This window comes from Bos taurus, chromosome X (genome assembly GCF_002263795.3).
Source record: "Bos taurus isolate L1 Dominette 01449 registration number 42190680 breed Hereford chromosome X, ARS-UCD2.0, whole genome shotgun sequence".
NCBI lineage: Eukaryota > Metazoa > Chordata > Mammalia > Artiodactyla > Bovidae > Bos > Bos taurus.
Genome location: NC_037357.1, coordinates 36909160 through 36922106, shown reverse-complemented (window position 1 = coordinate 36922106; position 12947 = coordinate 36909160). Strand labels below are relative to the sequence as shown.

The window sequence follows — 12947 nt, the reverse complement described above, 5'->3', positions numbered from 1 at the left end:
GCGCAGGAACCGAAGGTCCCGTTGCTGGCTGGCTCTCTAAGCGTCTAGATCGGGGATGGGGAGAGGGGTCTAGCCCAGCTGAAGTATCTGCCTTGGTTCTGTGGCTGTGCGCCCCACCTTCCCCCTCTGCTCTCCAATCCTGGGCCCCACGCTGCTACCTCTGGGGTGGGGGCCACCCAAGGGTATGTTGGGCAGAACCTGGAGAGGCAGGCAGGGAGCAGGGGGCTGAGGTGAGACTGCAGTGGGTACTAGCAGGGGCGGGGGGGGGCGGTGCGCTGGGGAGCAGCGTGTGCACCAGCTTGGTTATGGGGGCGGGGAGGCATCTATTTTTGGTGGGTTGTGGTATTTTTTTGGTGTTTTATTAAAAATGGAAAAAAAAGTGAGTTATAAGCACTCTGGTGCTTCCTCCCCTCCCCCCACCCCAGGCAGGCAGACCCCCGTTGAGTGGCAGGGAAAGGCAAGCCCCCCGGGAGGGGTGGGGGGGGCTAAAGCAGGGATGCTATGGCTACAAGAGGGGGAGCTGGTGCCGGGGGCCCGTCACATGACGCTTTCCACCACCACCACCTTGCTGCTCTCAGACACTGGGGTCAGGGTGGTCAGGCCCCTGACATCCGAGTCTTGAGCTCTGTATTCCAGGTGGTGGAGGCCCCAGATGGGCTGCGTCAGGTGCTGCCAGCGCTGTGGGAGAGAGGGGCGTGCCTTGAGTGCCTGGGGAGGGGCCCCTGCTCACTCTGGGCCTCTGGCCACTTCCCGCCACCTGCCACCAACTTGGAGCCCCAGGCCTGGTCACTGGCCAGGCTGTGACGCCTGCAGTAGGGAAACTGGGTTCAGGGGAGGGTCGAGTGAGTGAGTACAGTCACTCAGTTGACTGCGACCCCATGGACTGTCACCCACCAGACTCCTCCGTCCATGGGATTTTTCCAGGCAAGGGTACTGGAGTGGGTGGCCATTTTCTCCAGGGGGATCTTCCCAACCCAGGGATCAAACCTGGGTCTCCCGCATGGCAGGCAGACGCTTTACCATCTGAGCCACCAGGGAAGCCAGTGTAGGGTTGAGTGGCTGTAAAAACAGAGGCTGGGGACAGGTCTACATGACCAGAGTCCCTGGAGGGACCACTTGTTTTCCATCTATACCCCATCGAGGGTGTCCCGGGCACCTGTCCTGGCAGCTGGCAGGATGGGCACCCTGGAGGTCCTGTTTGGACCAAGGGGGGGGGGGCGCGTGGACAAAGGGAGGCATGGGGCACTGACCTCAGCCATGGTCCCCTTGGCCCTGAGGAGGCAGCCCAGGAGGTGGAGGGGCACACATAGCATGGAGGAGAGCGCAAAGGCCCAGCCCACGGCCTCGCCCCACCACGGGTACACGTAGGTATTGTTGTAGACCAGCGGCTCATGGTAGACCACATTGAAGATGAAGATGCCCTGTGGGTGAGAGAAGCTTGGCACTCATCCCCAGCAGCCATGGCTGGCTGGCCCCTGGGTGCCCTGCACCCTGCCTGGCCTTCTCCCTTACCATGCACACCAGTGGGGTGAAGAAAGACCAGCACCATTTCATCCAGGGGCAAGGTCGGTACCCGATCATGCAGGCCACATCATCCATGAAGCGATCAGCTCCTGCAGAGACGGAGGGCCAGAGCTCAAGACGCCCACCACCGCCCCTGACTGCCCCAGCCTGGCTCGCCTGTTGACCCCAACCTACCGTACACCCAGGCGACCACCACACACTCCCAGAAGGCCTGCCAGAGCAGTGTGGTGCCACTGGCTGAGTAGTAGTCAAACAGCTGGAAGACATACATCCCGCCCTGTGGAGGGGGCCGGGTCAGGGGGGCTGGTAGCTGGCCGCCTGCAAGGCGGGGTAGGGGTGGGCAGCCCACGTCCCACTCACACTCACATCAGTCACCATGGAGAGGTCGATGACAAAGCAGATGGTGCAACAGAGGGCCACGGAGATCTCCCTTTGGAATCGGAAGTAGTAGGAGGCTGGGAGGAGGTCCAGCAAGCCAGTGATGAAGCCTTCGACACCTACAAACTGTAGCCGGGCAACTCAGGCCAGGCCCCTCCCCTGGCCACCCACTGTCTCCTGGCGCCCAGGGTGCCCTAGGCCCACAACCACCCCCCATCACACACCTTGTAGGCCCATAACCCCTTGCAAACCTGGCTGTCCAGACCAAGCAGCAACAGCATGAAGAAGAACAGAGCTGCCCAGAGTGGGGCCACGGGCATCAGCGTGACGGCCCGCGGATAGGCGATGAAAGCCAGGCCAGGCCCTGAGGGAGAAGGTGCGGGGTGTGGACATCCAGAGCCCCCCACCCACATCTTGTCCCCCACCCCACCCTGTCCCCCAGCACCAGGGTAATGAACTACGGCAGGGTACCCTGTGGACAGAGGCCTTCCCACTTGTGGCAAAGCATCACCGGGCCTCTCCCACCCCTGTGTGTGCGCCATGCCAGGGACCATGATGGCAGGTTCCCGCAGGCCCTTGGTAGACTGACACCTGTAACAGGGATGTCTGGCTCAGCCTTTGGGGCCTGGGTTCCAGTAGCCATTGCAGTCACAGGTCCCCACGGACCCAGAAAAGGCCACCCTTTCCCTGGGCAACACTCTGGCAAGCAGGACACACCCCGAGGCCCCTGGAGAGAGAGATGGGGGCTTGGGGCTCTGGCCCTGAGCTGGAGGCACATCTGTGCCTCCCAGTTGCTCAGCCAGGCCTCCTCCTGGCCCATGCTGATGGGACAAATCAAGTTGGACTTTTCCCCATTTCTCACAATGGCTATTTGCGTGTGTTCATATCCGTGGTACAGCTGCGGCTCCAGAAGCCTGGCTGGGGCTTGGTGGGGCGGGGGGGTCTTTACCTGATTCTGCTACCTTGGAGATGTGCACGCCCTGTTCTGTGGCCATGAAGCCCAGGATGGAGAACACCACGAAGCCTGCAAAGAAGCTGGTCCCGCTGTTGATGAGGGCGAGTATGATGGCATCCCTGTGGACAGGGGAACACTCAGGCTCTTGAGACTGCCTGCCGCCCACAGGTGGGTAGGGCAGGGCAGGGGTGGCCGGCTGCGGTGCCTACTTGTAGCAGTTGTTGTTGAAGCGATTGTAGCTGCCCAGGGCGGTGAGGGCCCCCAAGCCGATGGCGTAAGAGAAGAAGATCTGTGTCCCTGCGTCGATCCATACCTGGAGGTGAGACAGGGAAGAGAAGGTGTGGGGAGCCCTGCTGGGGTGCCTGTCTCGACCCCGTGTCCCCCGCCACCACCGTGTCCCCTCCCTCTGCTCTCCCTCACCTGAGGGGATGCCAGCTTTGACCAGTCAGGCTTGAGATAGTAGATGATGCCATCCAAAGCGCCAGGTAGCAGCACTCCGCGCACCAGCAGCACAACGAGGACCACATAGGGGAATGTAGCGGTGAAATACACGATCTGGGGGGGTCGGGCTGCTTAGAGGGGGGTCCTGCTGGGAAGGCCGCAGTACCCCCCATGCTGGCCACTCAAACCACCGCCCCCTACCCTGCCTTCTAGTCAGAGCCATGGCTGCCAAAGGAGGCTGTGCTCAGCTGGGATACCGGCAGCCCCAAAGCAAGCAAGGTTAGCGGCAGGGAGGGGGCCAGGATCAGGTCCCATGCTTCCTGGGCCCCTGACTCTAGGTCATGTGCTCGCAAGGTCCTTGGGATTAGAACTCAGCCTGCCAGAGACAGGTAAGAGTGAGATAACACTGAAGGCGTCTGCCTCCCAAGCAGGTCTGCCTGCTCAGCAGGCTGTCTTATTTTGTGTCTGTTCAGTGGTCCCGCCAGCCGGACAGTGGGCCCCCGAAGGAGCAATGTGTCCAGGCTCCCCGCTGGGGTCCTCTAGGCCACACATCAGGGGATAGAAACAGGCAGTAGACCGGGTCTACCCACACCCTAAAACTGACCAGAACCCTAAACCAGAGCTGGAATCAACAGAAACTGGGAGGGTGGGAAGGTGGGACAGGGATGCCCCACCCCCAGGGAAGGGGCAGCCACTGTGGGGGCCTCTCCCCCTCCACTGGGTGGGGCTCTGGGGCTGGACTGAAGTACAACCCCTGATGCAGTCACCTCCTGTGGCAGCAGTGGTCCCTGGCAACTGCACCCCACGCCCAGGCAGTGGTGCCCAAGCCCCGGGGTCTCCCCCGGCTGTACCTTGCCTGTTGACTTGACCCCCTTCCAGACACAGAAGTAGACCAGCACCCAGCAGGTCAGCAGACACAGGGTCACCTCCCAGTTGAGGGCCCCTGGCACCTCCAGCCCTTCAGAGAGCCGCAAGACTTTGTTCCTGGAGAAGGAAAGCCTGTGAGAGTTGTGCCTGCAGAGGCCAAGAGACTGGGAGAGTCCTGGGTGGCACTGCTCTTCTGGCAGCGCTTGAGTCTAGCTGGTCCTACTGGTGCTTCTGGGAGGCCTGTGTTAAGTCCCCAGCCTGGGGTCCCTGCAGTCTGTGTGCCCGGACCCCCAGGCAGCCCAGCGCCATGCCATCCCCAGTAGGCCCAACAGCAGTTCCCGCTTCCCTCCCCAGGCGGGCAGGCACAGCCTGCTCTGCATCCCTGGTCGCATGCCTCCAGGGCAGGGTCCGGGACACACCCATGTGCATGTACCTGTGCGCGCATGCACATACACACATGCGCATACACAAGCTATGTGCAGGAGGCGAGACAGACTAGGCCTGGCTCCGAGGTGCTTTGACTCACTCCCAGAACTCGATGACCGGGGACCGGCGGTCAGCAAGCTGGTCACATGTGAGGTTGGCCATGGTGGCATTGGCACAGTCTTCGTGGCGGAAGATCTCCACGCAATCGGGAGTGTTCCACGTGTGGCCACACGTGGCCCAGGGCAGCGTGGTGGTGAAGGACTTCACCAGATAATAGAAGCCCCAGGCCAGCACCATGATGTAATAGGTGTTGCAGTAGAAGACGATCACCATGGAGGCGTAGCCCAGGCCTGGGGAGCAGGGAAGAGTCTCTGTCCAGGCTCATCCCTGGCCAGGCCCCATTGCTCCCACGATCTCCTGACCAGGCACTGCCGGTGATCCCTGCTGGGCCCCTAACATCCTGCTCCCCACATCTGCTGACTCTGACCCCCCTCAGTGCAACCAGACCCTTCTGTTGCTGTCCACCCAGACCCCTCCGAGCCCCCAACTTTCCTTGTACAAGTGCCCCATGCCAGGCAGACCTCTCAATCTGTGGCCAAAAATCAGATCCTCCCCCAGCCCCCTGCTTCCTCCCCAGCCCTCGGACAAGCACACATCCCATCATGAGAGGCAAGTCCTGTTTCCCTAGTCTCACACCTGTCATCCCCTGAGTCCCACTGCCAGCATGATGAGTGAAGGACGGGCAAGCCTTCACCTGTTTCCCGCCCCTCCCAACAGCAACCTCCCATACTCAGCAGCTGGGGGGTTTTATGGGGACCTGGGGCAGGGTGGGAGACAGTCACCCTCTCAGGGGCAACCTCAGCCAGTCACTTCATGAGTCTGTGCCACAGCCTAGGGTCAGCTCCTTCGGCTTTTTCTGCCATCGTGTCTCACACCAAGCCACCCTCCTTCCAGCCCCAAGGGTGGTGGGCAGGGCTTTCTCGCCCGGCGGGGAGGGGAAGAGGTCCACCACCAAGGTCACCCAGGTAGGTGGTCTTCAAGTCCTCGCAGCTTGAGGGCCACATGCCAAGCCTGGTGCTCAGACAGGATGAGGTTTTCTGTAGTGGGTACCATCTTTGTCCCAGGGGTGGAGAAAGGCAGAGGTCCGCGGGGGTCACACGGGAGCTGCCAGGGCTGCTCACCTTTGAACAGGGGGCAGATATTCCAGACGTTGATGCTGCCGGCCTTCATGAACTGGCCCAGCGAGATCTCCAAGAAGAAGATGGGGATTCCTCCAATCAGGGCGATCAGGATGTAGGGAATAAGGAACACACCTGGGGGGACAAAGCTGGAGGTGGGCACTTGCACAGGGTTGCCCCTTGGCCAGGCAGGGGACTTGACCAGAACTGCGGAAAGACAGTCCAGGGCCTTCCCAAGCCCTGGGGTGTGGGTGGAGCCCCACCTTCAGGCTCCACCCAGGCCATGATAACTTCCCACTGAGTGAATCAGTATAAGGGGTGGCCGCTGACTCAGGAGCCCAAGGTGAACAGTCTTGGCGGGGAGGCGGGGGGGCAGGCACCGAGCAGAACCCCATTTCCTTTTGGTTTCCTGAGAGCCCCTTTCCCCTATAGGGCTTTGGCCCCTACTCACCGAGGGTGAGCTAACTAACGGGCACGGCAGAGACACACACTTGTGGATACAAGCCACCCCTTGAGCTGCAGTTTGCTGGGCGGCAGAGGAAGGAACTGTGAGGGCATGAATGAGTGTGCATGCTCATGCCTGTTGGCTGTGGTTGGCACTCGGGCCCGGGGACCCACTGGGGTTGGGTAAGGGAAGGGAGCCTCTTGCCCGCACATCTGAAGGCCCAGGAAGAAGAGGGTGGGTGGGTGGAGTTGTCTACCAGTGAGCAGAGTGCAGGGTATGTGAAAGGGTTGCTAAGCAAGGACACGAAGTGAGCAAGTTGGGGGAGCCTGGCAGGTACAACAAGACAGGAGCGCCCAGGATGGGGGTGGGGGACCCCTCCCCTCCAGGCCCCTGACCCTTGGCCCAGCTCGCCAGGCAACTACTCAAAAGGCTAAGCTTTGGCTGCCGCTTGGCTGGGCCCGTGGTCTCTGCATCCTCCTGCTGTGACCTTGGGCCAAGGCCTTTGCTCTGAGCCTCAGTTTCCCGCCTGCTGCCTAGTCCCTGCGGCTTTTCCCACCCCACCCCTGGGGCTGCTTTGCAGTCACAGGACACACGCGTGCCCATCGCTGTTGCTAAGCTGGGCTGGGGCGGGCAGGCATGGGGTGTGCATGCAGTGTGTCCAGCAATGGCGCCAGGCGGCCCGGGCTGCCGGCTTCCCAAGCCTGGCTCCGGCACCCAGTGTTCCAGGCCCAGGCTCGAGGGGAGGGGAGGGGAGGGGAGGCAAGAGGAAGAGAGAGAAGGGAAGGGAGGGGAAGTCAGGGGGAGGGACAGAGTGGCCCATTGTGTGTGTGTTCGTGTGTGCACACGTGGGGGGCCCGCACAATGTGCCACTTGTGTGCCTGATCGGAGGGGGCATCCAGGGCTCCTCACCTCTGGAGGCCTCCCCCCAGGCGGGAGGCCTCGCCTGGCCACCTCAGTGGCCAATCACTTGCGGGTGTTGGTGCTGGGGTGGGGGGCCGACACAGCTCGAGGCTTCCTTCGCAGGCCCCCTCCCCCACCACGTTGCCAGGCACATGACCGGCCAGGGGGGTGGCCGCCCGGCTGGGCCACCGAGCGGCGACGGCGGGTGAGGGGCGGCCCCCCGGCCCTCCCCTTCCCTCGCCACCCCGGGGGCCTCCCCACCCTCTGGACTTCGCCCTGCCGCCCCAGTGGGGCTAGGGAGGGGCCCGGTGCTCACCTCCGCCGTTCTTGTAGCACAGGTAGGGGAAGCGCCACACGTTGCCCAGGCCCACGGCAAAGCCCACGCACGACATGATGAAGTCCATCTGGCGCGTCCAGGTCTCGCGCGGCGGAACGGCCAGGAGGCTGCCGGGCGCCCCCAGGGCTGCGGGGCCGTCGCCCTTGGCCGGGGCTCCGTCGGGCCCGGGCGCGATTAGGGGGCCCTTCTTCTCCTCGCCGGACACGCTGTAGATGCCGTTCTCCGTGCTCTTGTTGGCCATGGCCGGGGGCACGGCGGCCCGCGGGGGCGGGCGGGCGGACAGGCGCGGGGTCGCCAGCGGCGCAGGGGGGGATAAAGGCCCCGAAGGCGCGGGCCCGCCGGGGGCCGAGGACGGCCGGACCGGGGGGTCGGGGCGGCGGGCGGGAGGCGGGCGGGGTGCGGGACAGCGGGGGCGGCGCGGTCAGAAGCAGTCCACGAAGCACTTGAAAGTGAGCCTAAAGAATCTCATGTGTGTCGGGGGCCCGGGGGCTCGCGGGCGGCGGCGGGGCCCGATCGGGCGGCGGCGACGGCTCCCGAGGCTCCTGCCCGCAGCTCCCGCGGCGGCGGCGGCGGTGGCTCGCCCGGCCTGAGGCTCAGCCTAGCGGGGGCGCGGGCGGCATCCGCAGCCCCCTGTCTGCAAGCGGCGGCCGGAGCAGGAGCAGGAGCAGGAGCCTGCGGCCCGCACCTCCCGCGCGCTCCCCCCCCACCGCCCGCTGCGGCCCGGCCCGGCCCGGCGCGGCTGCCCGACTCGCCTGCGGCTCCCGCGGCGGCGGCGGCCTAGGCGTTCGCCCCTCCTTCCCGGCGGCGGTGGTGGCGGCGGCGGCGGCGGCGGCGGCGGCGGCTTTAGCCGCTCTCCGGGCCGCAGCGAGCTCAGCGACTCACCACCGTGTTCTGATCTCGCCTCTCCTCTTTGGCCGGACTGCTGGCCGCTTATGAACCGTCTCCAAGGTGACGTCACTCTCGCCCCGCCCCCCGAGGACGGGCCTCGCCCCTCCCCCTCCGCGCGCCCTGGTCACCCCGCCCACCTCCTCCCGCCCTTCTCCAGAGCCAGAGACGCTGCTCCCGCGGGAGGCCGCCCGCTACCTGGGGCGCCCGCCAGCGCCTCCTTCCCGGATCCCAGCCGCCCCTGATCCCGGGTTCCTCCAGGCCCGCAGCACCGTCCAGCCACCTCACTTGCCCTTCCCGCTTCGAGGCCAGCCGCTGGCCCGGCTACCTTCTCGGACATCCTGGGGCGCCCCCCGCCCCAACCTCCTTGCAGCCTGGCCCATCTCTGAGTCCCACCCGAGGTTGGGTACCAAGGCCTCCAGCTTCCGGGCCCCGTGACACCACCTCAGGGGTGCAGGCTGCTTCCACCTGCTGAGGCGCTGGGCCCAGCGAGCCCCCTCAGAAAGGCTGCGGTGGCGGTGCGGGGGTCTGTCTCCAGGCGTGCTGAGGGGCTTTGCCGAGACCCTGTCTCCTGCCCTTGGGCCCTCCACATCCCTCAGGGAGACAGCCTTGGTCTGTTAGTGTCCTGGTTGTCAGAGTGACAGCGCTCGCTGACTCTCCTGAACAAGCCGAGGGAAGCCTGACTGGCCGGTGGACAAGGCCGCACTTTTTCACCCAAGTGGACGGTGGGAGGGACTCCTGCGGCCCCTCCGCGTGCCCGACCTGCAGGAGACTGTGGCACTATAGGGTAAGGGTGCCCTCTGGTGCTTGGCAGGTGCACGGACCCTCCCCCCAAAGGCCTCCGCTCCACGCTTTTCTCTCCCCAGGGATCAGCAGGACCCAGGTTGTTCAGCTGCTTCCCCAGCAGCCCTTGAGCCGCCTGTTTGGAATTTTCCAGGACTGAGAGTAGCCCCACGAGGGGGCAGGGAGGGGTTACCATCATGGCTGCAGATGCGCGCTGTGCCCACCCCCAACCCCCTGCCCCCAGTCCCAGGCTCCCCCGAGCGTGCCACCCTGCAGTCCCCAGATGGCTCATCCCGTTAAGCTAAACCCTCAGCCTTCCGGGCGGCTTTAGGAAGAAAAGCAGTTCCGGTCCGAGCCAGCTTGAGCTTGTTAGGTGAGGGAGGGGCAGCGTCGCTCAGGGAGCCTTGACTGGCCGCTGGGGTAGACAGGCAGGGTCTCTGGGCTCAGGTTGGGGGCGGGGCCTGGAGCTCAGGGAACCCCTCTTCCCAAGGTGACGAGGGTCCCCTGACTCCTCAGGAGCCCCGATCTGGAGCTCTGGCCCAGCCTCAGAGTGAAGCAGCTTGGGAGACAGGCAACTGAGGAGTACAGGACCCAAAGATGGCCTGAGGAAGCCAGGGCCCAATCAAGCACAGGCACCCCCAGACACGTTGGAGAGAGCAAAAGAGTATCTAAGCAAAGCAGGCAGAGGGGAAGGGGCAGGATGCCATTTGCAGGCCGGGTGGGGTGATGCCTCTAAGGGGAGGCATCAGCTGTGGCGGGGACCTGGGTGACGTGACTGCTGGGACAAGTTCGGGAATGGTGAGGTCTTGGCTGGGGCAAGGAGCCTCCAGAATGTAACAATTTGCTTGTTCTGAGGAAGTTGGCGGGGAGAGGGATTGCAGGGCGGAGGATGATATGGTGAACTGCTGGCACTTTCTGAGGAGGACACAGGGTGAATCGAGCAGAGCCAAGAGTGGGGGCCTCCTGTGACCTTGCCAGGAGGGCGGGGCACATGTATCAAGGCCAGCAGCAGGACGGGAGGGAGCTGTCACCTGCCTGCCGCGATTATGGTGGGGTCAGAGGCTTCTCAGGGAGAGGTGACTGGGTCCTAGAGAACTCTCAAGGGTGAGCTGGCTGCGGAAAATGGCTCCAGCTCCTTCAGGGACCACCTCCAGCCACTTGGAGCTGGGGTGTCCGCATTCAGGGGCTGCAACAGGCTGGTTCCAGTGGTTCCTGACACCACCTCCCGCCTCCCGGGACCCCACGTGACCCCCTCCTGTGACCCACGCTTCTCTCAGCAGCACAAATCTGACCAGGCCCTCCCCACATGTCCTCTCCTGTGGTTTCCTCGCACCGAAGATCCACCTAACATTCGTGGAGCTGGCCCATGGGCCACGACCCGGGGTGCCTCTTCCTTGCCTACCACCTTCTGGTCCTGCAGGGTTCAGCTCAGCTGCTCTCTGGTCCAGGAAGCTGGAGAGGAGGCTGAGAGGGGCCTTGACCCAAGCGCATACCCACACAGCCTTCCACGTCCAACCGAGGTGAGCTGGCCTTTGGAGACACATGGAGTTCATGGACTGGTCCTCTGGTGTGTGGACCCCAGCAGCCCGTGGGAGTGCCCCAGCAGACAGGGAGGTCTCCAGTGTTTGAACACAGGCAGAGGGGTTTCCAACCCTCGGTGAGGTCTCAGGGCTTTGTCAGACCTCCCTCTGCTGCAGCAGAACCTCAGCTGAAAGCCAGGAGGCTGTCCTCCACTGGACCCAGGTATTGATGGCCCTTCCAGTCAGTTCAGTCACTCAGTTGTGTCCAACTTTTTGCGACCCCATGGACTGCAGCATGCCAGGCCTCCCTGTCCATCACCAGTTCCTGGAGCCTGCTCAAACTCATGCCCATCAAGTCGGTGATGCCATCCAACCATTTCATCCTCTATCTCGCCCTTCTCCTCCTGCCTTCAATCTTTCCCAGCATCAGGGTCTTTTCCAGTGAGTCAGTTCTTTGCATCAGGTGGCCAAAGTATTGGAGCTTCAGCTTCAGCATCAGTACTTCCAATGAATATTCAGGACTGCTTTCCTTTAAGACTGACTGGTTGGATCTCCTTGCTGTCCAAGGGATTCTCAAGGGTCTTCTCCAACACCACAGTTCAAAAGCTTCAATTTTTCAGCTCTCAGCTTTCTTTATGGTCCAACTCTCACATCCATACATGACTACTGGAAAAACCATAGCTTTGACTAGATGGATCTTTGCTGGCCAAGTAATGTCTCTGCTTTTCAATGTGCTGTCTAGGTTGGTCATAGCTTTTCTTCCAAGGAGCAAGCGTCTTTTCATTTCATGGCTGCAGTTACCATCTGCAGTGATTTTGGAGCTCCCCAAAATAAAGTCTGTCACTGTCTCCATTGTTTCCCCATCCATTTCCCATGAAGTGATGGGACCGGATGCCATGATCTTCGTTTTTTGAATGTTGAGTTTTAAGCCAGGTTTTTCACTCTCCTCTTTCACCTTCATCAAGAGGCTCTTTAGTTCTTCATTGCTTTCTGCCATAAGGTTGGCCCTTCCAGATGGGTTCCCAATCACTCCTCCTCTGTGAGATGCAAAGCATTCCTCAGGAAGAAGCCACAATTAGACTGTGGGTGAGAGGGAGGAGGTGAAGAGGAAGGGGAGGGGAGGAGGGGAGAACTGGAAAGAGGGAAGGCCAGTCCGGGGGGCTCCCATTGTCCAGGGAGGCCTGGGAATTCGGGCTGGGGATTGGACCCAGTGCTGGTTCCTACTGGGGTCTTCGGAGTAGTGGGTTGAGTGGGAGAGCACCCTGCCCTGGGGTGACTGGTTATGCCAAGAGGGTCTCATAGCTGGAGACAGGGTGGGGGCAGGTTGGGGGCTCCCCCTCTTTGGAGGCTGGCAGGCACAGGAAGCTTTGGAGTTAGAATTAGCTGGGAACAAAGGAAAAACTGGCGTCTACCTTGAAGGGCTTTGTGCTTCCAGCCACTGGGAAGGGGAAGAAAGGTGCAGGCTGCCCGGTGGGCTGGGGGGAGGGCCACCCGAGAGGCTGGAAGCCTGTGGAGGCTGATGGTGGACAACCTACCACTCCCCAGCCTGCACAGCACGCTGGTCCAACAGCTGTGCTCATCCACACAGACCTCCCCCAACAGGATTTTTAAAATTGGTTTCTGTGTTGTAAATGAACTGTCTTTTTATCAGAAGAGCTTTAGAGGCACAGACCAACAGCAGAGCTAGTAGTGAGAATTCCCACCCCCACTCCCAGCTTCCCCTGTTACTAACACTCTCCGTTGCGTGCTCCCGTTGTTACAATAATCAACCAATGCTCTACATTGTCACCCACTGAGGTCCAGTTTTCCGCCTTTGTCCTGGTGCCTGAAGCTGCCGGTACCGAAGACATGATGCCAAGGGACCCAGGGCGCTTTCCCTCTGCCTCTGTACGTTATGCAACCCGGGACCACACACCCAATCCCTGCCAAGAAAGGGAGGGTTCCAGTCCACGGTCATATTCGTATTTCCTCATGTCTTTTTTCTGCCCCAGGATCCCACACTGCATTGGTGTCCCATCTTCTTTGGTTCCTCTGGGCTGTGACCGTCCTCGTTTTTGGTGTCTTGGAGGAGGTCCTGGAGGACTCCTTGGAGTTTTTCTGGTTTTCATATCTCGAGATAACAGGGTGATGGTTATTGAAAGGAAGCCCGTGGAAGTAAAGTGTCGTTCTCATCACACCCCAGCAGGACGTCGTGCTTTCCACATGACTCCCACTGTCAGTGTTGACCTCGGTCACCTGGTCGTGGTAGTTCAACGGATGTCCCCGTTTTCATCCTGTCCTCTTGGGAATGAAGTCACTGTGCACGGCC

At 62.1% G+C, this 12947-nt stretch overlaps 1 protein-coding gene and 2 non-coding genes across 3 annotated transcripts; all 3 read right to left on the bottom strand.

The window, feature by feature from the left end:
• Positions 1-240: 240 nt before the first annotated feature.
• On the bottom strand, positions 241-7818 carry SLC6A8 (solute carrier family 6 member 8). The gene is given in 13 exon segments (NM_174611.2): positions 241-678; positions 1251-1421; positions 1513-1613; positions 1699-1801; positions 1891-2028; positions 2154-2266; positions 2852-2976; positions 3067-3170; positions 3278-3412; positions 4150-4282; positions 4692-4941; positions 5773-5904; positions 7431-7818. Coding segments are annotated over 13 exon segments (1908 nt in total). The 5' UTR covers positions 7693-7818; the 3' UTR covers positions 241-537.
• Positions 967-1038, bottom strand: TRNAG-GCC (transfer RNA glycine (anticodon GCC)). Its single transcript has one exon. It is a non-coding gene; the product is annotated as a tRNA-Gly (tRNA).
• Positions 7819-12450: 4632 nt separating the features above from the next.
• Positions 12451-12578, bottom strand: LOC112445245 (small nucleolar RNA SNORA57). The gene has a single exon (XR_003033611.1). It is a non-coding gene; the product is annotated as a small nucleolar RNA SNORA57 (small nucleolar RNA).
• Positions 12579-12947: the final 369 nt, after the last annotated feature.